This window comes from Phodopus roborovskii, unplaced genomic scaffold (genome assembly GCF_943737965.1).
Source record: "Phodopus roborovskii unplaced genomic scaffold, PHOROB, whole genome shotgun sequence".
NCBI classification, from domain to species: domain Eukaryota; kingdom Metazoa; phylum Chordata; class Mammalia; order Rodentia; family Cricetidae; genus Phodopus; species Phodopus roborovskii.
The window spans coordinates 17,743,804-17,769,512 of NW_026126485.1; the positions used below are offsets into that span (position 1 = coordinate 17,743,804).

The following is a 25,709-nucleotide window of genomic DNA, read 5'->3' on the forward strand; positions in this document are numbered from 1 at the left end:
TTCCACTCTGTCACTCTGTCTTATTGCATTGTCTCTCAGTGATGTTAGATCGTGGCTGCACCCCCCCCAACTCTCCTGTCTCTACCCCTGTTGCCCTAAGACAGCAGCGGTTCTCAACCTGTGGATCACAAACCCTCTGGGGAGGTCACATATCAGATATTTACATTAGATTTCATAAGAGTAGCAAAGTTACAATTATGAAGTAGCAATGAAATAATGTTATGGTTTGGGGTCAGCACAGCATGGCTGTAAGAGTTGTGGCATTAGGAAGGTTGAGAACCACTGTCCTAGAGTTACAGACATTGCAGCCATGCTTAGTTTGGCTTGGGATTCAAACTCAGGCCCCTAACCCTTTGCAGCAAGTATTCTTATCCACTGGGTCACTTTCTAAGCCATCTACCTTAGTATGTGAGACAGGGTCACTCGCTGAACTTTGAGCTTGTCATTCTGGCTGGACTGGCTGGTCAGTACGCTTGCAGGACAGCCACATCTCCAGCTCTGGGTTCACATGTATGCTACCATGCCCAGCTTTTATGTGAAGCTAAGGTTTTGAACCTACTGAGCTGTGTCTGCAGCTCTCTCTATAGTTTTTTTTAATTTGATATATTTACTTTTATTGTGATGTTATTAATAATAAAGTAACCTTAATACAGGCTTATTCTAGATCATCAGAATAACCACCTCATTATTACCTACTCCAGGTGATAAGTAATGTTGTCAACAAGACAGACTAGAACAGTGGCTCTAAACTTGGGGGTCTCGACCCTCCACAGAGGTCACATACCAGACATTAACACTATGGTTTATAATAATATCAAAATTACAGTTGTGAAGTAGCAATAAAATAATTCTATGGCTGGAGTTAACAGGTCGCAGCATCAGGAAGGTTGAGGACCACTGGTCTAGCAACAACTAGGAGGAAAGCCTCTGGGTGTGTCTCAGTGATTTCTAGGTTTGGTTAACTGAAGTGGTAATACCACTCCCTGGGCTGAAGCTCTAGACTGAAAAGAATAAAGAAAACAAATTGAACACCAGTATTCCCTCCCCCTCCTGAATGATGATGTAATGTGACTAGCTGCCTCCAGCACTTGCCACCACACCATTCCTTCTGGTTTTGGAAAAAAATGTTCTGACATTTCCTGCTGGTGGCTGATGAGACCACCACTAGAAGAGGCAACAGCCTACTCTGAATCTCAGCACTGAGGCTGGGGCATGCTGTCTTTGTTTCCACAGCACAGCTCTAGGGGGCTAACAGCAGACAAGATCTTTCAGTCAGTTCCTAAACTATTAACAGACCAACTCTATACTCAGCCGTAGCCAGTTCCCTTTTCTTGATGGTTCTGAGGTCTGCATGTTATGAGAGAAAGAGGGTAGAAACTACAGACCTTGAATTAATGCAGCCTGGTTGATTCCATTTCACAAAGGGATTGTTTTGGGTTTGTGATTTTTAATATTTTAAACTTACCCAGAAAGTGTCAGCATCTTGATAACAGAGAAATGGCGCTTTGCTTCTTCAACTGTTCTTTCTGGCACTCTTACACTCAGTTTTCTCAGTAAGGTAATTCTAAGAGTCTACCCAGTTTGACTAGAAGCTGTGACCAAGATAGGAAAACAATAAAAGAAAATATGTCAGTTCGGTTGGGCATGTTGTCTCCTTTAAAACTCTCAGTGACAACGGCAGTCAGTAATCCAAGGTGAGGCCAGTGTGATGAGGAGCTGTGGGGGAGAGATATTGCTTTTATTGATGAAACTGTGCACAGCACACAGGGGTAATTACTGGGAATTATTGGAGTTTAGATGTCATAACCTGCAGACACAGTGAGGCATTTGTCATCAGGAAGCCCTATGATGACACACAAAATACGGTATAATCGCATAGCCTGAGAAAGGTTCAACCTCTAACAAGAAAATTGAAAGTCATACAAGGGAGAGATGAGTGAGAAAAATAAGGAGTATATAACCCATTGCATTATTATAGTTTATAGCGTATATTCTATATAGTTTATAAACTATTATATTGGGTTATAAACTCTGAGAGTAATGAGATATTACTCAATGAGCATGGGGGATTGTGGGTAGGATCCAGTGTCCTGAAGAGGACAGGAGGACAGTGAGGCATGTTCATGAGGGGAAAGAGTGACAGTTCAGAGAAAATGGGGAATCTTTTCAGAGTAGAAGAAGACTGCTGCTGTAGAGCAGTAAGGATGCTTTAGTAGCTGCTGGAGAGTGGAAGGAAGGCCTAGGAAGGAAGCACTTCCAAGGCTTTGTTAAGGTGGAATGTTGTATTGATTTCCTGATGAGCTGCTCCTCACTAACCACAGGGCCCTGAGGACCAGCCGGCCACTGCCATAACCCAGACCCATCCAGCAGTACAAGCAGGTCACTCCAGTCAATGTTTGCTGGTGAGCAAAAGATCGGATAGTAGATGAGCTATCCGGGGCATACAAAGAGCTCCTATGGAATAATCATACCTGAGGTCCCAGCTTTGCTCTGGTCACTGGCTGTGTCCTCAGGATCAAAAGAAAAGGGCAAGGGAAAAGATTTCAAACTCGACTCTGGGATGAGGGTACCTCTGCTCCTTCTGTTTCTTAGCTTTCAGGTTTTCCCCTCCAGTGTTCGAGAATGTAAGTCAAATGTAAGTCAACTGGGAAAGGGGCAGTGGCCTTTGGACTTCTCAGAATGCTCCTTCCTAGCTTCTCCATGTCATTTCCCAGAGGCTGCCTTAAACATCAGTCATTACTTCCAAAGACAGAAAAGCAGACTCTGGGCCTTGTAGGAATTCTAGAATTTGGGAGGTAGTAAGTTCTGGGCAGGGACTAGGAGAATGGGCCCTGGAGGTTATACCTAGATGGAGCCATTGGGTCTCCAGGGTTGGTAAAGATCTAGGTGGAGATGGGCTCTGAGTCAGGAGTCATGGGCTATTGAGTAGATTCCAGAATAGGCATTCATACACTGGAATAGTTCTAGGCACCATGGAGCCAGACAATCCTGCTGTAAGACCACAAAACATGAGCACTCCTCAGAAATTCCCTCATAATAGTAAGCCCACTGTCACATGCCAGATGTTATACTGTGGGCCTTGGGAGGAGATGGCATCTCTTAGACCATTCCTTATAGCCTGAGCAGCCAAACCAGGGCTCAAGGCAGCCTAACCAAAACCCCGGGTAGCTAGCTCAGTGTGCTTTCCATTGCATGACAATAGGGGATTTATAACAAGGCCCACTGTTTGGGCAAATGTCTCTGAAAGCCCATCTGTTGAAGGTTTGACCCAGGGTAGCACTCTTGATCGATGGTGGATCCTGCACCAAGCTTGGCAGGTGCTCTTGGGTCAGTGGGATGTGCTCCTGCAAGGAATCCTGAGAACTTTTATTCCCTGGAAATGAGATGAGCAATTTGCTCTGCCATGTGCCTCCTGCCAATGCCACCTGGTACTCCACCCAGAGGACCAAAGCTGTGGGTTTGCCCAGGATTGAACTGCAATCTCTATGATTCAGGATAAGCCTTTTCATGTATGAGCCAATATCTCATCCATTTCAAGGTGGTCACGGAAAGCTAACGCAGAGGTTTATTATTACTCAGAATGTGGTTCTGGGAGCTGGGAGGTGGAAGAGCTTGACTCTCCCATTTGGAGGCCTTCTTACTGGTTTATCATAACAGGGCTAAAGAACAAAATGCCCCTGAGATAAAAGGCCCTCTGCCCTTTTCCACGGAGCCTCTCTCACTGTTCCCCAAGGCGCTGCTCACCAGGCATCATTCTTTTGACAGTGTTCCAACGCTCATTAAGGTAGGAGGGGCCGGCCCACTGTTGGTGGTACCATCCCTGCAGGGGGCCTGGGATTGTTTTAGAGAGGTAGCTGAATGGGAGTGGGGAGGTGTGGGTGGCAGTTGGGGTACTTGGGGTACTGGAAGCCAGCCTGCAAGCAGCTCTTCCATGGCCTCTGCTTCAATTTTTGCCTCCAAGTTCCTGCCTCAGTTTCCCTTGATGGTAGACTCTAATCTGTAAGCGAAATCTAGAGTTTCTTTTACTCCTGGAGTTTATCACAGCAACAGAAAAGTAACAAGAATCTGTCTTTCTCCTTACTTTAAAGTTAAATGCTATTTTAAAAAAATCTGCCCTAGTATCACGACCCAAGAAAGGGCATCTACAGCAGTAGTTCTCAACCTGTGAGTCATGACCCATGGGGGTCAAATGACTCTTTCACAGGAGTCACCTAAGACCAGTGGGAAACATAGACATTTACATTGTGATTGATAACAATAGCAAAATTACAGTTCTGAAATAGCAGCGATAATAATTTTATAGTTAAGGGTCACAAAATTAAAGCGCTAGGAAAGTTGAGAACCACTGGTCTACAGTTTTCGAAACCCTTCCCTGTAGAATGTTAGCTTATCTTCCCACTTGGGAAGATGGGTAGGAAGATGGATTTCCCCAGTCTAGCAACAGGCTACATGACTTTCCGGACAATGACCACTAGTGAACAGAGAAGTGAGACTTAACACCCTCCCATTTCTCTGCCCCTCGGGCCCCTCACAGTCACAATGTATATGATTTCCCACAAGGAAATACAACGGTACACCATCTAAACATCTATAGATTGCTGGGTACTCTTCCAAATTTAGAAATAAATAAGTTAATTATTTGAGGGGTTTCCCTAGTGATCTTCTTGGCAATTATTTCAAATTATCTTTTGGTAATTTTCTAATTGTTTGACTGGCTCATTGTGAAAGTTGGCACTTATTCTCTGAACCACGCTGAAGGAGGCTTGAGACCCTGGGAAGGACTGCATGGACATGGGACTCTGACCCAGTTCACTTGGTTTCATTCAAAGGGGTGAGCAAAGAGCAGACAGCCTAAGACTTACAAAAAGGGAACTGTCTGCCCTTATGCAAACTTTCCGGGAACTTGCACCATGAAAAGCAAAGACCAGGCAGATGTCTTTGAGTCACTGCTTGCTGCTCATGCTAATGGGGAAAACAAATCACATTGTTCTCATGCATATACAAGCAAAGCATCTATACAGACTAATGTTGGGAAATAGTCTGTTAATTCCCTAGAATACGTCACACGCACTGAAGTTAAAGGTATAGAAATACCATCTAAAGCAGTAGTGACAGTAGTGAGTGAACAGCTTTCGTAGGCAGTAGAGTCCTCAACAGAGCCCTGACACCTGCTTCACATACAGCACACCCCAAGGCTCCCTGAAACTGCCACAGGTGGAGGGGACAGGCGTGCTTGTCAGTGTCTCCCAGAGCAGCACTGGACTGCCGTGGCAAAGGGAAGAGGAAGGGTGGGTGAGCATGAAGTACAATGGCTGGCCTATCTGGCCCGTCACAACCACATTTTGCTGTAGCCAGGGGAATCCCCAAGAGGACAGACACCTCTCTTCCCCTCACATCGTCTTCAGGCCACCATGAGCTATGAAGAGAACCTGGCTTCCTGGTCTGCCCTCTAGACTTCAGATGCTTCGTCCCTCACCAGGCCGAGGGCAGGAGTTTGGCAGCGAGCATGTGCTGGGGTATGACGCCTAAAGTCCCTGCCCATACTCAGCTGAAGGCTCACCAACAAGCAGGTCCACACAGTTTGAAGAAACACCTTGAATTCAAACAAAAACAAAAAGCAATGTGTGACGGGCGGCACAGCCTGGAATCCCTGTACTGAGACGGCACAGCCTGGAATCCCTGTACTGAGACTGTGGAGGCAGGAGCTGGGAGAGTCCAAAGTCAGCTCCACTTTCTGTGTTGAAACTGTATGTGGACCTTAGAGTATGCTGATGTATTATTTATGATTTATTAAAGGTTGCCTGAGGATTCAGAAAGCAATGTCAGCCCCAAGCTATAGAGATCAGGCAGTGGTGGTACACACCTTTAATTCTACCACTTGGGGGGGGGGTAGAGGTAGATGGACCTCTGTTAGTTCAAGGCCACACTGAGCTGCACAAAATATTTCCAGTCCTAAAGAGAAACCGCTCACACAAAGATGATCTCAGCACTTGGGATCACATGCTTTTAGTCCCAGGACTCTTGAGAGGTATTTAAGACAAGAACAGGGTCTCAGAACTGACATTCATTCTCCAGCCACATTGAAGATGGGAAGGCATTGAAGTCTCCAGCCACAATGAAGAGAGCATAGCAGTAGCAGTCTGGGATTTCAGTCTGAGGCTTGGTGGAGCCAGGATCACCTTTCAGCCTGAGCTGGAAGTAAGAGCAAGTGGCCGGCTGTTTTGCTTTTATCTTTCACTTAAAGCTTGAACCTCAATAGCAGCCTCTGGGTCTTTTATTTTCCGTGCTACATTAGAGATTGCTCTCATGTAACTGTCACAAACTGAGGTTTCTCCATGAAGCATCCCTCACTTGAAGTGACCCAGAGCTGGAATTTTTCCTAGGAGGGAATACAGGTGCAGCGTGCTGAGGTCATACAAGACTCCTCAACATCAAGGCAAGTGGCTGCTGTGTCTGCCCTGTAAACAGCAAGGTTAGTTTAATCACACTTCTGCAGCCGTACTTTTTGTCTCTTTTCAAATACTCAGATGCAAAGCTGGAAAGCATATTATTAAATTGTGGTTAATGCTGGGCACCTTGAGCAACACTTGGCTTGTGGTAGTGTAAAACGGGCATGTACTCAAAGGCCCATGGAACCACAGGGGTCACTTGGGGTTTATTTGGGCTCTGAGTAGCACTAAACAGAGACTCATTCAAGTTATGTTGAATCCAATTACCTGGTTTTGGTTGCTAGGATACCTGGCCTGGAAGCCAGACCTGGAACACCAAAGTAACTGAGGGAGACAGCTGGGCGCTGGGCAGAAGTGGCTATCCTTGCTTTCTGGTTCTCCAGGGTGCCATATGATCCCCTGATGGCTGGCATCTTTCCTCACCTCTGCTCCCTTCTTACTGATGGCTGGCTTCCTTAGAGCAGCTTTTTGTCTTCAGCATCAGCAGCTGTGTGGCTTTTTTTCTTCTGGTTTCTCAACTCACAGCCATGAGGGGTATGTGATGGGTGCCTTATCTTTTCACTCTGGGCTACAGACTAGTCCTGTGTCTGTTCCAGTTGTGTCCTGGGCTATGGCAGACTAAGATAGCCTATTCTATACAATATGGCACATGGCCTCCTCATGTCTGTTCCCTTACATTATTCTAGGGGTTGCTAGTTCTTAGGGTAGCCAGTGGCCCACATAGAAAATAGGAGCCAATTTCAGTGTCATTACTGATAAACTCCTACAGTGGGTTCTTCATTACAGTGTTTTGATAGTCTAGATTATTTCTCTATTACATTGTTATAATGTACACACTTTATAACCATGAGTAAGAATACTTATGACAGTTCTAACAGTGTAACAATCTTTAAAATATAGCAGAAGAGGTAAGTTAATGGGCAATGTGCTTCCCTCACAAATAAACATGAGGACCAAGTTAATCCCCACATAAGAGTGCTGGGTGGGGAAGCATGCACATGCACCCAGCTCCTGGTTGGGGGGGGGCAGACAGCAGAACCCTGGGCCTCACTGCACAGCCAGCCTTGTCTCATTGGTAAACCCCAGGCCAGGGAGAGACCCTGTCTCAAAAGAGAGGGATGATGTTCTTGAGAATGACACCTGAGGTTGTCTTCCGCCTTTCAAAAACAGGCATACACATATATGCATGTACACCCCAAACAAATATTCACACACATATGAATAAAACCATACACTGCCCCAAGCTCAAGAAAGGATGTGCTTTTGGGGTGAGGAGATTAATCAGTTAGTAAAGTGAGGACCTGAGTTCAGATCCCCAGTACCACGTGCAGTTCCCTGTGGAGGGCAGAGGAAGAAATCCGATGCCCCAGAGTTTGAGTTACAGGCAGCTCTGAGCTGTTCACTGTGGGTGCTGGGGACAGAACTTGCATCCTCTGCCATCTCTCCGCCCCCCAAGAAATCTTTAAAAATTGAGATTCAAGAAAACTTAAAAATGTTTTAGCTCACTCCCTAATGTTAATATTTATGTCTGGTTTTTGTAATCTTTAACTGTTTTTCAACATAAGTGATATTTTTGACAAATTAGGTCATACAAAACAAATATTAGTTTTAGGGTTTTTTTCTTTTTTCCATATAATATATAGAAGGTGCGTTTCACCATGCCATTAAACAATTGTTTGGAAATACAATTTTAAATGTCTCAGTATTGTTATACAGATATATTATGATTTATGTAGACACTTTAAGTTATCATAGAAGTGTAATTTCTAATTCAGCACTACTTTGCTTCATAACATTTTATTATGTCTGGTGTGATGGTGCACACATTTAATTCCAGGACTCGGGAGGCAGAGACAGGCAGATCTTTGAGTTTAAGGCCAGCCTGGTCTACAGAGAGAGTTCTAGCACAGTCAAGGCTACACAGAGAAACCCTATCTCAAAACACCGATAACAATAATCATAATAGTAATAATAGCAACACTTCATCACGGAGGTTGCGTTTTCTAGCTGATATATACTGTCACTTATTCAGAGATGAAAACTCTATTGAGTCAGGTGAAGATCTGGAACAGTGGCTCTTGTAAATGTCACCCCTGTGAGAGTGGGGGTCTGAGGAGCATCAGGCCCACAAGCACCCAGGAAGAGTTGGTCTCACCCTGTAAAAGGAGAGCAACCTCAGCACCAGAAGCTCTCTGCCCACCCCCTCCTCCCTGTTTCAGAGCTGACCTTGGCTGGCCCAGCTAGCCTTTCGTGCTTTCAGACCTACCTGTAAACAAGATTAAAATCAGTATACCTTCCTGCTGTGCAAGTGGAGGCAGCTGTAAAACCAACTGACCAGCAGCTGTCGCTCACTGCTGCCAGCTTGTGCCAGTGGTGCCTTTTATCCTACTGCAGTCCCTCATCCCATTGGTCTGTGTTGGAGCAGAATTGACTGCAGATGAAAGGCAGAAGACAGCAGGCTAGTGTGTGGGATGAGAGCACCAGCTGGGGCCAGGCTGCTTCCGGGTAAACCGTCCGGAAGAGGCACCTGCCGTTTTAATGTCCTGATGGTGCCATCTTGAAATTTTTTTTCTAACAAAAGAGATCCATATTCTTCCCCTAACCCCCCCCCCTCTCTCTCTCTCTCTGTGTGTGTGTGTGTGTGTGTGTGTGTGTGTGTGTGTGTGTGTGTGTGTGTTGCCAAGAGTGTCTGCCCAGCATCATCCTCCATGGCTCTCCCCTCTAGTTTTTGAGGCAAGTTCTCTTTCTGAATTTGGCTAGACTGGCCGGCCAGCAAGCCCCCAGGAGCTTTCCGTCTCTGCTTCCCCAGTTTCGGCATCACAGGTACTTGCTGACCTTTCACACAGGTGCTTCAGATGTGGACTCAGGGCCTCATGCCAGCACCAGATCCCTTATTGACTGAGCCATCTCTCTGGCTAGCACCGGCACTTTTGTTCATATGCTAGGCCCTGCATATCCAACCATTTGGAAATGTGACGGCATTGTCATCTGTGAAGTTCATGAAGAGTACAGGTGTGTTACAACAAAGAAAAAGGAAAAGTCGAATAATATCTTCAGTGAGCTTATGATTTGATGTTGAGCCACTCCCATAGCTATCCTCAGCTGCATTCGGGATGAGGGCTGGGCAGGCCTCACTAATCCTGAGTGGGATGTAAAGTAAGGTTTTGCACTGACTGAGAGGTAGTTCAGTGATCCCTTTAAGCCACTGCCCCAAAGGGGAAGCAAAATCATCCATGGCAGCTGCTCTCCCTTTATGCAAGAGAGTGAGGCAAGTGTGATGACTGTAAAAGGATGTCCTTCTGGGCAAACTGGAACAGCTCTTAGAAGACTTGGCCTTCAATGTTCCTGGGAGCCTGGAGCAGCACACACTAATTGGCTGTCTCCCAAAGGCTCCACAGATAAAATGCTCTCTGATGGCAGCCTCCTGCCCTGTTTGTTTAGTTAGAAGCCAGCCTGTGCTTTCTCTTTTGAGGTGGGAAACAGAAAAGCTCCAGCTGCTTTTTCTCCTACTGAGTGTTCATATGCTGTGTTCTTCCAAAAGCGTGGGTGCCACAGACCCTGAGATACAGCCACACAGAGCAGGCCTTCCACCTGCCTGGGCTCTGTCTTCTGCCTCTTTAAGCCTGCTTCCCTCTTTGCTAGATGAGGTAAGGGTCCCTGGGGATTACTGGATACACTAGATCAGGTTCTCACCACTTTGAAGACGGTGTCCCATGGGAATCAATGCCCAGTGGAAAAAAAAAAAACCTCCTTTCTCCTCCATTCATGAAATCTAGCTTTCAACTGAGAAATTATGTTGGTTCTTATTTTCATTAGCACTGTGTATATTTTCTCATGCTGAAAGCTGTTACAGAACTGAAGGCTATTTCTAAAATCTGCACATATGATTCTATTAAGCAAACTCCAGAGGAAATGCCTACCCTAGAGTCCCCCTCCCCCTTCATTTAGTGTTACCTGGTTTGCTTATTGTTATTATTACTTTTGAGACAGCATGTCACTATGTGGTCCAGGCTTATCTCAAACTGAGCATCCTCTTTCAGGATCCTTCTGAATGCAGGTATGCATCACCACACTTGGCCAGGGCAGTATCATTTAAAAGACAGGGCTTTGAACTGTTTCTTACTGTTCTGCTTCCAGTTACGAATAAAAACTTGAGAGTAAGCATCTAGAAATTTAGAGCAATTTATCTGTTGAATTTAACAATAAATCATGGTTGCTTGTCTTTATGTCATATTTTTTACTGTTGCATTTTGTAAAAGTCTACAGTAGACTGGAAACTGTCTTAGTTACTTTTCTATTGCTGTGAGAAAACACCATGACCAAGGTCTTACAGAAGAAAGAGTTTATTTTGGGCTTATAATTCAGAGACTGAGTTAGTGACCATCATAGCAAGGAACATGACAGCCATCAGGCAGGCAGGCCTGGTGCTGCAGCAGTGGATCTCATATGTTGAGACACAACCACAAGGCAGAGAGAGCTAGCTGGAAGTGGCATGGGCTTTTGAAACCTCAAAGCCCACCCCCAGTGACACACCTACTCCAACAAGGCCACATCTCCTAATCCTTCCCAAAGAGTTCAATCAACTGGGGATCACATATTCAAACATATGGGACTATGGGACCTTCTTCATTTAGACCACCACTAAAAATCACACACACACACACACACACACACACACACACACACACAGATTTTTAACCACAGTCAGTCAGTTTGGGGAGCATTGGTATAGCTAACAGAGTCACTGGTATATTTATGATGCCGCTAAACTTTGGAGCACTCTCTCCACCAAGAACAGATTAGTTCCTGTGTGCATGTGTGGTACAAGCACCTCTTTTCCTATGTTATAGCCATAGCTAGGGTGATGTCATGGGAAGCAGCTGTTGAAGAGGGTTTGTGTACACTGACATGTTGCTTTTCTCAGGAGATACTGGAGGAATGGGACTCTAAATGACCATAAAACTCCTGAGACTTTTGTATGTGGAAGGCAGAATCCTAGTCTTGAGGCTGGTTTCACACTTTCCTATAACCTTTTAATTCTTTCCTTTATAGTAAGTAATACCTAAACTTGAGAATAACTGATATGCTTGTAGGCTATGAAACAGAGAAAAACACAGTGCCCCCATTTCTTGCCTTGCCGCCCCTGTGGCAAGTCTTCCTCTGAATCCATCACCTCCACACAGAGGACAGCCATTGCCTGCGTTCCTTTTCTGTGGTGCACAGTGATTTCATGTCATTCGTGGTGACTCCAGGAACCCAGGTGCACACATTGTTAGGGGTCTGTCTACGACCACTTGGCAAGTCCAGTGTTCCTGGTGCTGAACGCTTCACATTTGCCCTGATCGCACCCATGGCCAGGAAGCTGTGCAAGCCGTGTCTGTATGTCCAGGACAAGCATGTCAACCAGCTAGTTAAAGTCTGAAGGCTTTTGCTGTCATTTTACTCTGGCCACCAATTGCTTACTACCAGGCTAAGCTATAAAATCAGACAAGAAAGACGTGTCTTCTTCCCAGGAGTCTCTGCTTTTGATCCAATTAATCGTAGATAAAATTAGAGAAATTGATGTCTTCAGATACATTTGACTACCCCCTCTTCAAAATGGAGTTTCTGACCTTCCTATGTCCCAGTCTTCCTTGACAGTGTGATCTTTGGTTTTTAATTATTTAAGGCAGACTTGTTATAGTCCATTTTGCTGAGAACTGGCAGGAAGATGAAGAAGTTTGGAAGCAACTCTTGGCTTCTGCCATCAGAAAGCTTGGTAGTTCTTTTGTTTTGGACAGTAGTCTAATAGCCAGCACCGTGTTCGGAACATGATTGGGGAATGCTTTCCCTTAAAGCTGAGTGCTTTCCCTTAAAGAACTCAAGGCATCATGGAAAGAAACAATATTTGAAGTTTTTTTTTTTTTTAATTGGCAAATAATGTGCTAATTCCTGTAGTAGTGTAAAATGAACGGTAGCTGGCAAAGCCCAGAAAAGGGATTAATTAGTTACCAGGAGACTTGGAGGTGGGTCATACTGAGCGTTAACCCAGGAAGAGTACTGCAATAAAGTAGAACCCACAAGCTGGGTAAATCCTGCAGATAGTGAAAGGTGTAGAAGTGTACCAGGAAGGGGAAAACAAATAAAAGAAAGGACTCTTCAGGAGCCATGCTGAAAGGCATGAGACACCTGACAGGAATGGGCTTTCCATCTTGGTTTGATGTCTTTCTGTGCCGTATCATGTGGCTTACACAAGTGCTAAGAAGTCCTGGGAGTGATCCTTTACATCTAGGGAGGAACAGCAAGAATAAGGTGCAAGCTCACAACCTCCAGAACCCTTCCATTGCCCCAGATAAGAAGACAGACACGACATGATTCTTGGGGCTACCTACACCAATCCAAAATGTTGGATTTATATGGAAGATTCCTGAAGAAACAAGCCTGAGCACACTGCTTCCCTAGCTTTAGAGTGATCAATGAATGTTTGTTGACATGAATAGAAATTGACTGGTTGTGCCAGTTAAGGCCTCTAAAAGTGAGTAGTTCCAGAATGTCCAACCTGACCTCTTCAACAAACAGCAGCAGAAGAGGAATGATAGATTACTCACTGTGAAGGAACAGGCTAACCTACTTGGCTGCTGAACAACCAGAGAAATGCCAACTGAAACACATAACATGTAGATACCAATTTTTTTTTTAATTTACCTTTTGGACTGGCTAAAAATAAGTAAGTCCTGTAGAACTGAATGTTGAAGTTGTCATGGCGAGACAGACACTATCAGCTTCTTGGATAGGCTGCACAGCACCTTTTAGAGTAGTTCTGTAATATCTAATAAGGTTTATGGATATACTTACTCTAGTATCCAACAAATCCATTCTAAAGAGATGTGCTCATGTGCCTAAGGATTTATTATGCAGAGTATAATTGCATGGCTGTTATTGTTTTAAAAAAAGGGGGAGGGGAGGGGGGTAAATTCAAAGGCCATTTACTAAGGAAATGAATGTTATATAATGGTTATATAATGAAATATTGCATGTTTAAAGTAAATCAATCAACTTTATTAGCAGATTTACAAATTATTGTACAAGTAAGTTGTTAGCATTATCTACCTTCCTTGTTGTTGGTGCTTTGGCCTGAAACTCACTATGTAACCAAGAATGACCTTGAATTTCCCATCCTCTTGCTTCCGCCTCCTGAGGCCTGGGATTCAGATGTGTGACACCATCCTGGGTTATGCAGTTATGGGGAGTGAACCCAGGACCCCCTGCATGGCAGCCCCCGGGTATCTGCTTTTTTCTTTTTTTAATCATGGATATAAATTACAAAGCAATCTGTGTTAACACGTGTATATACACAGGGGCCAATCTGTGTTAATACATGTACATACACATGGGACAACCAAAGTTATTAAGAGTCTAGAGAAAGAGCTAGGACAGCACCTTTCTGTGTGCACACCATCGTCTTCCTTTGACCAAACAAACTGCTTCTGATGAGAAAGGATGTTGCAAGCACCTGGAATGGTCCATTGAGTTTCCAAGTTCTTTACTTTTCTATGTCTCCTCATATTTCATTAAACAACAGTTTTTCACACCTTCAGCCACTCTCTACCGTAGGTGCTATTTTCCATTCTGTACCTGGAAGTAGGCACATGAAGGAAATTCAAGGCCAGGACACGAGCCAAGGCTGAGCCGCTGTCACAGCCTTATCTCGGAAGGATGAGATGGGGTATTGGGTGATCCTTCCCAGCTCTGTGTGAGGTTGTCTGAGATCATTCACAGATGATGGATGTCATGAGCACTGTCCTATGACATGCACACTTTCCTGAAACATCCCTGCCTGCTCCTTCGTGGGGGTGTCTTCTACACACTACAGACCAGCCACCATGTGCTGGTCCCAGCCAGTGCCGCAGATATGGAAGGTGACCATGTACTACACACCCTCTAGTCACCTCTACCGAGGGGAAAGCTTGGGTACATTGCTTGAAAGCAGAGCTCTGTTTAGTAAGAAGCCCCCAAGCTGAAGCAGAGGGAAGATCAGACAATAGTTATTTTGAGGGCCATAATTTGGTTTCATTATCTCAGGCGATCAAAGATTGTTTAACACCAGAAATAGCTGACTGGGGCAGCTGTTCAAACAGTGCTTTGTGTAGGAGATGATGACAGTGCAGGGTTGTGACAGCTACTCCAGAGCTCCATAAGAGGCCTTCTAAGAAAATCCTGATTGTTGCTTCTTTTCTCTCTCCCTCTCTCCCCCTCCCTCTCTCTCCTCTCCTTCTTTCTTCTCCTCTATCTCTCTTCTTCTTTTTTCCCATTCCCTGTCTTTTTTAGACCATATCATCCATCTTTTACTATTCTAAATAAACAGAGGGTGCATCCAAGAGTCTTGACTTGTGTCAATCAAGCTTGAGCAGCACTGGAATAATTCATCTGGACTTTTAAAAAATACCTACCTCATTTCTCTGTCAAACACACATCCTGGACTGGCTGGCTCCCCATCAAAGTGCAGAACCTGTGGGCTTTGCAGAATCAACTTTTTCCCGGCTGTCAGGGAACTCCCTGTGAGGAGAGCGGGAGAGGTGCAAGGCAAGATGGAGAGATATTTTCAATAAATGCAGTCAGGTTAGAGAGAAGTATCATTTAGTAATTAGGAGCCTGCCATTCCATGTACTGAGAGTCAAGAGCAGACAGCAATGTTCCAAATGGGATGAAAGTCTGATCAGTGTTGGAGCTGGAGAGATGGCTCAGTGGTTAACATCACACACTGCCCTTGCAGAGGATCTGAGTTCAGTTTCCAGCACCCACATCAGGTCGCTCACAACCTCCTATAACTCCACTCCTGGAAAGCTGACACTTTCTTCTGGCCTGGAGATACCTGCACACTCATGTATACATAGACATATAGTAAATATAATTTAAAAAATAATCTGGTCACTGTGACCAAGTATGAATAGGCTTAGGATTCTGGTTAACACTGAAAGTAATCATGTATTGGCTGGAGTGGCCAACAGCACAGCTCAGTTTGCAATATTCTGTTTGAATATCAACTGCTTTGAATTTTCATACAGAAAAAACGTATGTAAATTTCTAATGCAGTATTACACTGCTTCTATAAAATGTTTCAGCCTGTGGTAAACATTCGTATCCATGCATTAGTTTTTGTCTAATTCTTAGTGGCGTTGGTGGTACTGGTGTGAAGGAAGATTCAGAGTAGATGAGCTGGCAATTCTAGTCTCGAATCCTCACTGGGGGCTCCACTGTAAGCAGCTCCATTCTCTGGATCTCTGATTGGCACCTGGCACTGTAATTAAACTTGTGATATTGGGGATGAGTGATCAAGATATGTGGATTGACTGGGCTTTTCCAGAAGCTGTGTGTGTGTGTGTGTGTGTGTGTGTGTGTGTGTGTGTGTGTGTGTGTGTGGTACATAGTACAAAAATTTAGTGACCCAACAAGGATGGCAAAACTGAGTCTGGGAGGCAGGTTCTTAGAGGCCGGGAATGAAGTACACTAGACCCTGGGCTGCCAGTGTGCACTGCGCTTGGCCTGCTCATGGGAGAGTGTCCACCTATGAGGGTGCTCAGTAGGCATTAGACACAGTGGCTGATCCTTGCCTCCAGCTCTCTAACCTCAGCCTGAAGTCTACATGCCCGAGAACAGACATGCATGAGTTACAGGATGCTGGGCATTATCTCTTCTCTGAACTCAAGAAGAAAGCCATGTTAGCAACAGGATTGTTAGCGATGCAGCTGGACTCCCAGTGGGTGTCTCCTGACCCTGTATGACTTCTCCCTAGCAATGGAGGGAAACTGCTTTTCTCAGCCAGCCTTGCTGTCTGTCTCTCCTGTTGCTACACTTTCCCCTCGTTGGGTAATGAAGATAACTAGAGATTTTCAGAAAATGTAGGTCACAACAAAGCGGACAAAAATGCATTTGTCAATGATGTTGTGTGGAAACCTAACCCAAACTCTGCAGGGTCAATGAATTTTACTTTTATTTTTAAAGAGTTTTACAATATTTTATCTAGTTCACAGAAAACTATTTCTACTTTAGAAATTCTAGAATTTTTTGTTGTTGTTGTTCTCTGACATGCTCCAGTCAGCTGATGACAGTGTGCTTTGCAAGGAGTCTAAATGGATGCTTTGCCCTTGGACAGTGACCAAGGACAGGCGTAGGACTTCCCTGTGGTCTACCTCACGTAGGCTTCCTGAACTCTAGTTCAGGAAGACAAGCGTTACAGTGGTTCTTTTACAACTGAGGAAATCAGCCATGTGAAGCTAAATGGCTTGCCCAGCTCCGCTGAACTCGTTCAGGCCTGGCACTAAGCTTTTCGTCACGAGCTGACTAATCCGTATCTCCTTCTGGCACTCAGGCTGCCAGAGCTAAGTGAGGTGGTCTGTGGAGGATTGTGTGTGCCAAGGTGCTGCTTGGTATGGTTAGAAACAAAACCCAGGGCATTGTGGGAAAGTGTCCTATCGGGAGAGCCTAGTGGTGGTGTTTTCTGCTGAACACATAAGCCCTGACTCAACAGAACTTCATGGGAGGCTTACTGTGGCTGGCCCTACGCTTGAACCTTTACAGGAGGCTGCTCACTGTTGAAGCAAACCATACTAGACCTTAGTCTCCTCTTCCAGCATCAACCACCATCATGTCCCCCAGTGTCATTCCCAGTAAGCCTACACCTTTACATAAAGGTAGGCTACAGGGGCTGAAGAGATGGCAGGAAGGTTAAGAGCATTGGCTACTCTTCCAGAGGTCCTGGGTTCAATTCCAAGCAACCACATGGTGGCGCACAACTATCTATAACAAGATCTGGTGCCCTCTTCTGGCGTGCAGACATGCATGCAGACAGAACAATGTATTCATAATAAATAAATCTTAAAAAAAAAAAAAAGCAGAAAGCAAATGGAGTCTTGGAATGTTTTAGTCAAGTTCCCGTTGAACATTGGGAAGGTTCTTGCTTGCTCTAAACAACCTGTCGCCTCTACCTATGCCCTACTCCCCCAGTCCTCAGAAGCTCTAGTGATTTGATTGCCCCCTTTCCATAACTGAGGAAACAGTTTTAAAATTCTGCCATACAGACCCACAACTGCACAACATGACAGGCAGACACAAGAGGGTCACCTCAAGTGCAAGCCAGTCTTGTTTTTAGTGTGGGTTTAAGGCCAGTGGGGAATGCATCTGGAGACCTTGTTGAAATACCACCTTTCCACACACAACAGAATGGGATGGGAAGGGGCTCAGGGGGATGGGAGAGAGGGAGGGAGAGGGAACTGGGATCCATATGTAAGAATATTAAAATATATTAAAATAAAATAAAATAATAGAAAAAAAGGAAGTGTCATGTCCTAAGGTTATTTAGCTGCTCGGAGACCTTAATTGCCCCTTCTGAGTCCAAGCCCTACTGTACATTGGGTCCTATGTAACTTTGGGCTAATTAGAGACATTTAAATGGTGGGAACTGCTTGAGTCAACTTGAATTGCTGTAATGAAATACCTGAGGTGATTAAAGTTATAAAACAAAAGGCTTACTTAGCCCCCTGTCCATTTCTATTTTGGCAGATGGATAGACTGACAGTTCCAAGAGCACACCTCAGAGAAAACTGCTACCTCACAGTCATGGAGGAAAGGGACAAGGGGCCCACAGTCGTTTAAAGATCCCAGTGGTCTAGGACCTCCCACCAGGTTCCACCATCTAACGGTTCCAGGACCTTCCCAGGGTGTTGCCCTGCGTACCAAGCTTTTTACATACAGATCTTGGGAGACATTCATCCAAACCCTACAACCTCTGCTATTGACTAAATTACCCATTCTCAGAAAATAGACTGGCTGGCCGTGTTGCTAGCCTTTAGTGGATCCATGGAGGACACTTGCCCCAATGATAGCAGGAATGTTTCAAATTTGTTCAATCAAGTATAGCATCTGATTTATGAAACCTCACATAATTTGTGGATGTGACTCTCCATCCACTCATTTTTGTTACTTCGGAATAATGTAGGAGATGTCTACACTGGTGTGCAATGCTGGCCCAGGGTGGATAAAGGGGACACTGGATGGAAAGTGGTTGTAAGGAACATGTGCTGATGACAGGCTCTCACTTCAAAGCAGTCATCCCCACACTTGACAGATGGGTGTAGAGTTTTGAGAAGTGTGACCTGGGCCAAGAAAAGGTCATGTCTTCCCAGGACTGTCTGGTCTCAAACCAGATGATGGGGACAGTGACTCCTTACAGACACCTCCCAGCTTCTTCTTAAGGAGCATCTTGAAGACATGTCACTTTGTGCCAGTAGATAGTTAAGCCCCCTTATTGCATGGCTACACTTCTCTAGACTTGGGCCAAGTGAGCAGGATTCCCTGAGGTCCAGGGACTTTGGGCTGTCGAGAGATATTTGATTATAAGATACGTCATTGTGATTGGTTTAATAAAAACCTAAATGGCCAATAGCTAGGCAGGAGGTATAGAAGGGATTTCTGGACAGAGAGCACTCTGGGAAGAAGAAAGGCGGAGTCACCAGGCAGACACAGGGGAAGCCGGATGGGCAGTGCAGATCAAAGGTAATGTAAAAGAACACAGTCTAGTAAATATTGGTTTGTTTACGTTATAAGAGCTAGCTGCACTTAAACAAGTCTAAGCTAAAGCCAAGCTTTCATAATTAATACTGTCTCCACATCATTTTTTTGTGTGCTGGCAAGCTGAAAGACTTGCCGTCTACACCGTGTCAGTGGGACATTGAAGATCTACGCCCAGAAGTTAGCTTTGTGCCACCAGCAATGCATGATCTGGCCCTCAGCCTTATTGATGGATAATTTCAGAGTTCTGAGCTGGCTGCCATGACCTCTAGCTATAGTGAGGGCCACAGATGGCCAAGAGCTAGACCTTGTGAAACAGTGACTAGACCTTCTGTCTGTGTGACTTCCTGTCTTCCTTTGCAGGTGCCCTGGGGACTCTTGTAACTTTGAATGAAGTAGAACGTTGTTAGTTTGTGTTGTACTGAATTTTTCAATGCAACAGAAAAGTTCGGCAGATTAAAATACAGGCAGAACATCCTGACACCAAATCAGATACCATGGTTCTCATTGTTTTGTCCAGTTACTCAGTCAGAGGTGTCTTTCAAAGCCCAAAGGGAGAAGATGCCAGTGTGTGGGTATTTATGGTTTTCCTATTATTAACAGCATCTATGAAAAGCACCATATGCCAGGGACTCTGCTGGAACATGAGCTCTATGTGGTTGTAAAGCCTTCTGTTTTTTCAGCTTCAGCTCCTCTTGGAGACCACTGAAACAAGTAACAGGGGCTGACATCCTGTGCCATGAACACTTTGTCAAGGTGCCCCGCAAGGGGGGGGGGTGGCCATCAGGAGATCCAGCTGGAGAGCCGAGCTCACACTGGTGATGGGATTCTGGCATGGAAATCCTGACCTGTTTCCCACTTCTCTACTTCAGGCCTGCTAGTGGGTACCCTTGATGTCGTATTGGACTCCAGCGCCCGCGTCGCACCGTACCGAATCTTGTACCAGACTCCAGACTCTCTCATCTATTGGACCATCGCCTGTGGTAAGTGGCAGGGTTCCGTGATGCACGTTTGCAGGGAAAACTACCATACAGCAGCTGATAAATCTGCCACGTCCTGTGCTTACAACAGCAGCAAGAAGCCAGGCACTCACAGAATGGCCAAGACATGTGCACGCACTGTTTACTTGTGGCAAGGAATAGGCAGAGTGGCCAGTTTACTGTTTGTTCTATTATTTTATTTTGTCCCTTTTAACTTTTTTTTTTTTTACATTAATAGGCTCTACTTTTAGAACAGTTTCAAGCTTATAGGAAATTGAACAGGTAGCTCCAAGACCTCACACCCACAGGCCCACTATTATTAACGCCTCCCTACAGTCAGTGAGCCAGTCTTGACAGACTAATAAAAGGCCACTGCTTGTTCAGGATCCCCTAAATCTTCTCAGTGTCCTGCTTTGCTTTGTTTTTATTTTTTCCTGTTCTGAGATACCACCAGTAAACCATATTATCTTGTCGTAGCCTTGCCTTGATGTGGAAGTTTCCCCGGATACCTGGCTTGGATGCCCTTGAGAGTTGTGAAGGATAGGGTAATGCTGCATTGTGGGATTGCTCCTCTATTGTACCATTTATTTCTTTATCTATTTGCTACTGAGGACTGAAGCCAGGATTTCACACCAACACATACATGCTATAACAGGAAGCTAGGGGAAGTGTCTTCTGGGTTGTGCTGGTAGCTGGCTGGGAAAGTCAGAAAACTAGAATGATGTTACAACTGACATCGAGGCCTGAAGCGTACACTTAGAAACAAATGGCAGGGCGGAGGAGATGACTCAATAGGTTAAGTGCTTATTGGGCCTGATATTGGCCCCCAGAATCCACATTAAAAAAAAAAACTGGTGTGATGTGCACATCTGTAATACCAGTACTGGAGACAGAGAGGCAGGCAGATCCCTGAGGTACACTTCCTTCTTGGCTGTTCAAGACCAGTGAGGACCCTGAGTGACAACACTCGAGGTTGTCCTATGGCTTTCCCAAGCATGCACACATACTTGTACATGTATGTGCACTTCCATATACCTGAGTTGCTCATGTGCGTGCACGCACACACACGCACGTACGCACACGTGCACACACAAACCCACAAAGGATATGAAAGATCATAGAGAGCCCTTATAACCCTTGGCTTTATGAGGACATGACCCTCCTCACTCACCTGCAGTTCTTCATTTCGTGGGTCCTGATGCCTGAGGGATCCTGTAGCGTCAGGAATCCTCACAGCTCTCAGGTCTCTTTGCAGCCTTCAGGCCCCTGGTCAGGTTTCGGGAATGTGAGAGCTGTCTGGTGCCTCTGACTTTCTTCCGCTTTTTCAGTTGTCCCCTTTCCCGCACATTCTGACACCAGCACTGTTCAGCTGGCTTCTGGGGTACGGCCATCCCACAATTCACCTCCTCCATGAACATGCACATGGGGTGGAACCCAGCCACGAAGTTCAGTTGTTTGTTAATTACCCGCTGAACCAAGGTGAAGAAACAGCAGGCTGTAATTGCTGGTGGCATAATTTATACCCCTAAAAGGTGCACCTTCACTTTTCTATTAACTAGTGCCTGTCACACCTGTATGACCTCATTGTAGTAAACCCAGGATGGCTTCATCTTTTATGTATATTGATTATGTAAGGATTCAGGCATTATGCTGGCCTGCCCCTATCACCTGGCAGAATGCATTCAGGCGATACCCTGGTCAGCCCAGGGTTCCATGGTTGCGTAGTCTGCACGCAGGCACAAAGGACCCCTTTAAAAACAAAGACCCCCCCACACACACACACACTTTCTACTCTCTCTTTCAATTCTCTTTCCTGTTGTTCCCTTGGAGCAAACAGGACTTTTCCTGTCTCCCTCTTCTCTTCTGTCTCTCTGACTCTGTCTCTTTATCTCTTTTCTCTTTCCTACCCACCCCTTCCCTTTCTAATAAAACTTCTCACTAAGCTCTGTCTGCCTGGCATGTTTGTTCCCCACCTTGGTCACCCTCACCTGCCATGGAATCTGCCAAAGGTTCTTCATGCTTTATCATAACAGATTACCCATAGAGACAGCTTAGAATTTCCTCACAGAAGACTCCAAGGAAGTGATAGCCATTGCCCATTAATTATTCTTTCTTAACAGTTTTCCATTTGTTCTGATTTGAGTTTGAAACCAAACTTACTATTTTTAAAATTAGAAACTCCTACTGCACAAGCATTTCTTCAATATTCTGATCTTTCTGCCTGTGATTTTAACGTTAAACTGCAGAGTTGGTAGTTGGTAGAAAATATGTCAAAGGCTTTTAAATTTACATGTATTTCATGAACTTTTGTAAAAGAAGCTTCAAGAGAAAAGTGGATTCACTTACTTGGAAAGTCGTAAGATAGCAAACCCTTGGCATACATCATGTTGTAAGTTATCCATGAGAGTGTTGACATGGCCATGTCTGCCACTCTTATCTTGACATGGACCGCTCTCTGTAGATCAGCAAGACTCTGGACCATACCTTAGACTCTGGATTTACCTTAGATTGGAGACACAGAAAACTAGGCAGAGGACTTTTCTGGACTGTGGGTAAGCACAACTTTCTGCTAGAGCAGCAGTGCTGGCTGCATTGTTTGATGGACAGCTCACATACCACACAGCCCTGAGCAGAGCCTTGGGTTGGCTGCCCATTGATTCAGTCTAACCTATTTGCCAACCTAGGATCTCATCAGGGTCTTTTCAGCATTTTGTTTCAGAACTGACAGGTCCATCAACCATCACTTTATCAACCATCATTTTAGAAGGGTTAGGAGGGCCAGGGTTCTCATTTCCAGGTATAGCTGGTTGTCTGGAGCTCAGCACTCATCCTCATATTCCTGTGTTCTGTTCTGGCACCTTGTAAGGGGCACCATGCTAGCTTCAATGTTAAACATTCTTTTAGTGAGTAGTTGTAAGACCCAGAGAATAATTTAGCATTGCTAATGGTTCTGCTCCTGCTATTGCTACAGTAGACAAAAATAAATAAATAAATAAATAAATAAATAAATAAATAAAGTCAGCTTAATTTTCCTTCCACATAAATGACAATGTGGGAATTGATAGGCAATTTTAGCATCAAAGTTCTAGTCTGTGTAGTTCAAAGACTATTCCTGTATGTGTACATATGCATATGTATGTGAATTTTCATATGTGTGCAGGTGCATGTGTGTGATAGTGTGTACACATATGTAGGCATGGACATGAGGACTAGAAGACAATACAAGTTGTTGTTGTGGAATATTTAACTATGCAAGCCTGTGTTATACTCGTTTATGCTGCATTTGTCTAATTATGTAAAGATGTGTGGCTGTTTCACCTTCCCTGCCTAAGGCACCTGACTGGTCTAATAAAAAGCTTAACCAGTAATAGCTAGGCAGGAGAACGGTAAGAGGGGCTGGTAGGAAGAGAGAATAAGTAGGAGGAGAAAACAGAGCGAATGAGAGAGGAAAAAATGGAGATGACCAGGGCCAGCCCGCCAGGCAGCTGCCAAACAGGTAGACACAAAAGAAGGAAAGAAAAAAAAGCCCCAAGACAAAATGTAGATGAAGTTCAAATAAGTTGTAAGAGCTGTTGCAACAAGCATAAAATAAGGCTGAGCATTCACAACTAATAATGAGTCTCCATGTCATTATTTGGAAGCTGGTTGGTGACCCACAAGAAAGCATGCTACAGACTGTGGCAACTCTTGTAAAGGAAAACATTTAATTGAGGCTAGCTTACAGTTTTAGAGGTTTAGTTCATTATCATCATGATGGCAAACATGGCTGCATGCAAGCAGACATGGTGCTGGAGAAGGAACTAAGTTCTCCTTGATCTGAAGGCAGCAGAGGGAGACTGTGACACTGGGCCTAGTTGGAGCATTTATGTATAACCTCAAAGCCCACCTCCCTCCAACAAGGCCACACCTACTCCAACAAGGCCACACCTCCTAATAGTGCCACTCCCTATGGGCCAAGCACTCAAACACAAGTCCTTGGGGGCTATCCGATTCAAACCACCCCAGGTGTCTTTGTTGTTTGCCTTCTAGTTGATTAATTCTGAAATTGTATGTTTAAACACTGAAACATGTCAGAGATCCACTCAGCCTGTTTCTCATCTGAAAATACCACACGGCTGCTTTTAACCCTTAGAAGACTCAGTGGGCTTTCTTTCCACAGTTAACAGTTTGTTTAATTTGCAGACAAACTTATTCTCTCTCAGTCTTCTCCCCTCCACCCCAACAGTGAGAAAATTTCAGGGCAGTGCTCTGGTCTCAGGACCCCAACACATAAGCTAACTACCAAATATCAGTTCCCAGGAAACCCTATCTCAAAAATAATGTAAATGACATCAGAGGAATGATGCCCAAGGCCAATTTCTCTCTCTCTCTCTCTCTCTCTCTCTCTCTCTCTCACACACACACACACACACACACACACACACACACACCACAGACTCTAGTGTGATTTCTTGTAATGGGCGGAGTGTGCTAAGATCCACTCAAGAAGCAGACCTCTGTTGCCAGACCTCACCCAGCTTCAGGCAGTCATGATGGAGTAAGAGAAAGCACATAAGAGGTGAAAGCAGAGGCTAGGAGCTGTGTGGAGGGGACATTCAGAGGCTCTGCAAACCTGTGCGCCTCTCCATGGACCTCTTTTCTAAGGTGCAGTGCATCTGGCCATGCCAACAAGCACAGACAGAACTGCAGATGGCCAATACTCACCCTTCGAGATGCCCTTCATGTCAGTAGCATCTCACAGCTCATGGGGTCAGTGACATGGACAAAGAAGGGTTTGGGTTTTGGGTGACAAATTCATAGTTTGAAGAGATAACCAGAGTATTAGAGGCCCATGGTTTTGTTTTGATTTAATTTTTTTTCCAATTATTATCTAAATTCTTATTCTAAAGGGTTAAAATTTTTTCTGTCAAACTCCTCAAATTGATAGTTTCCTAAATATTCCAAATAACAATTGCATTTTGCATTTGAAAGAATTCCCTGCTTTCTAAGCTGTGTCTATAGACAGTCTACAAGGCTGGTTTGAGGGGGAGGAGGGGCCATTGTTCACGTTCATTTCTCCTGTAGAGAATTTGAGATGGTTATTAAAAACTGTCTAAAGATAGCCAGTTAACTCATGGCAGCCAGATGGAAGGGCCAGGTTAACCTGAGCTTCAAGTATTGCCACAACATTGTGTGGTGCTGGCAGCATATTGCTCTCTCAGGTTCTTGCTCTTGGCCCAGAGCCGTGGAAAGCATCGATGATGCAGACAGAAGCTCTCATCTTTAGAGTCTCACACTGCTGCTCTCCTGAGAAACCTTCTCATTACCCTTTATGAGAGCATAGGTTTTTTTTTTTTTTTTTACAATTTTATATTTTTATTGAAGTCCTTGGGACTTGGGCCTTGCACATATTAGCTGAGCACCACACTAGTCTCACATAAGTATTCATTATCAGACATTTTGGTATCTAGTCCTAAAGTGAAAGAACACGAGCATGGATTTCCTTTTTCTTTTTGTCTTCTCTCCAACAGTGGTCCTGGGGTTCCTAGAGCATGCCTGTCAGTCTTAAAGATATTTTAGATCACAGACCAGAGATCTGAGTGTAATTGCAAACAACACGCATGCCTCTCACCTTCCTTCCCTGTGTTGGGAATCAGCTTGTGATATCTTGAATTTCCAGTGATGAAGAATGTAAAAATTGGGCATTCTTGAGATCTCCATTGAAAGATAACTTGGGAATCTTAGCCATCACCCA

At 44.7% G+C, this 25,709-nt stretch overlaps 1 protein-coding gene across 1 annotated transcript in view; it reads left to right on the forward strand.

The window, feature by feature from the left end:
• Nucleotides 1–25,709, forward strand: part of Tbc1d9 (TBC1 domain family member 9) — a 97,740-nt gene that overhangs the window by 22,687 nt on the left and 49,344 nt on the right. Inside the window, exon 2 of the mRNA XM_051194895.1 lies at nt 19,868–19,978. Coding sequence (XP_051050852.1) covers nt 19,868–19,978 — 111 coding nt within the window. The remainder of the gene's footprint in view (nt 1–19,867; nt 19,979–25,709) is intronic.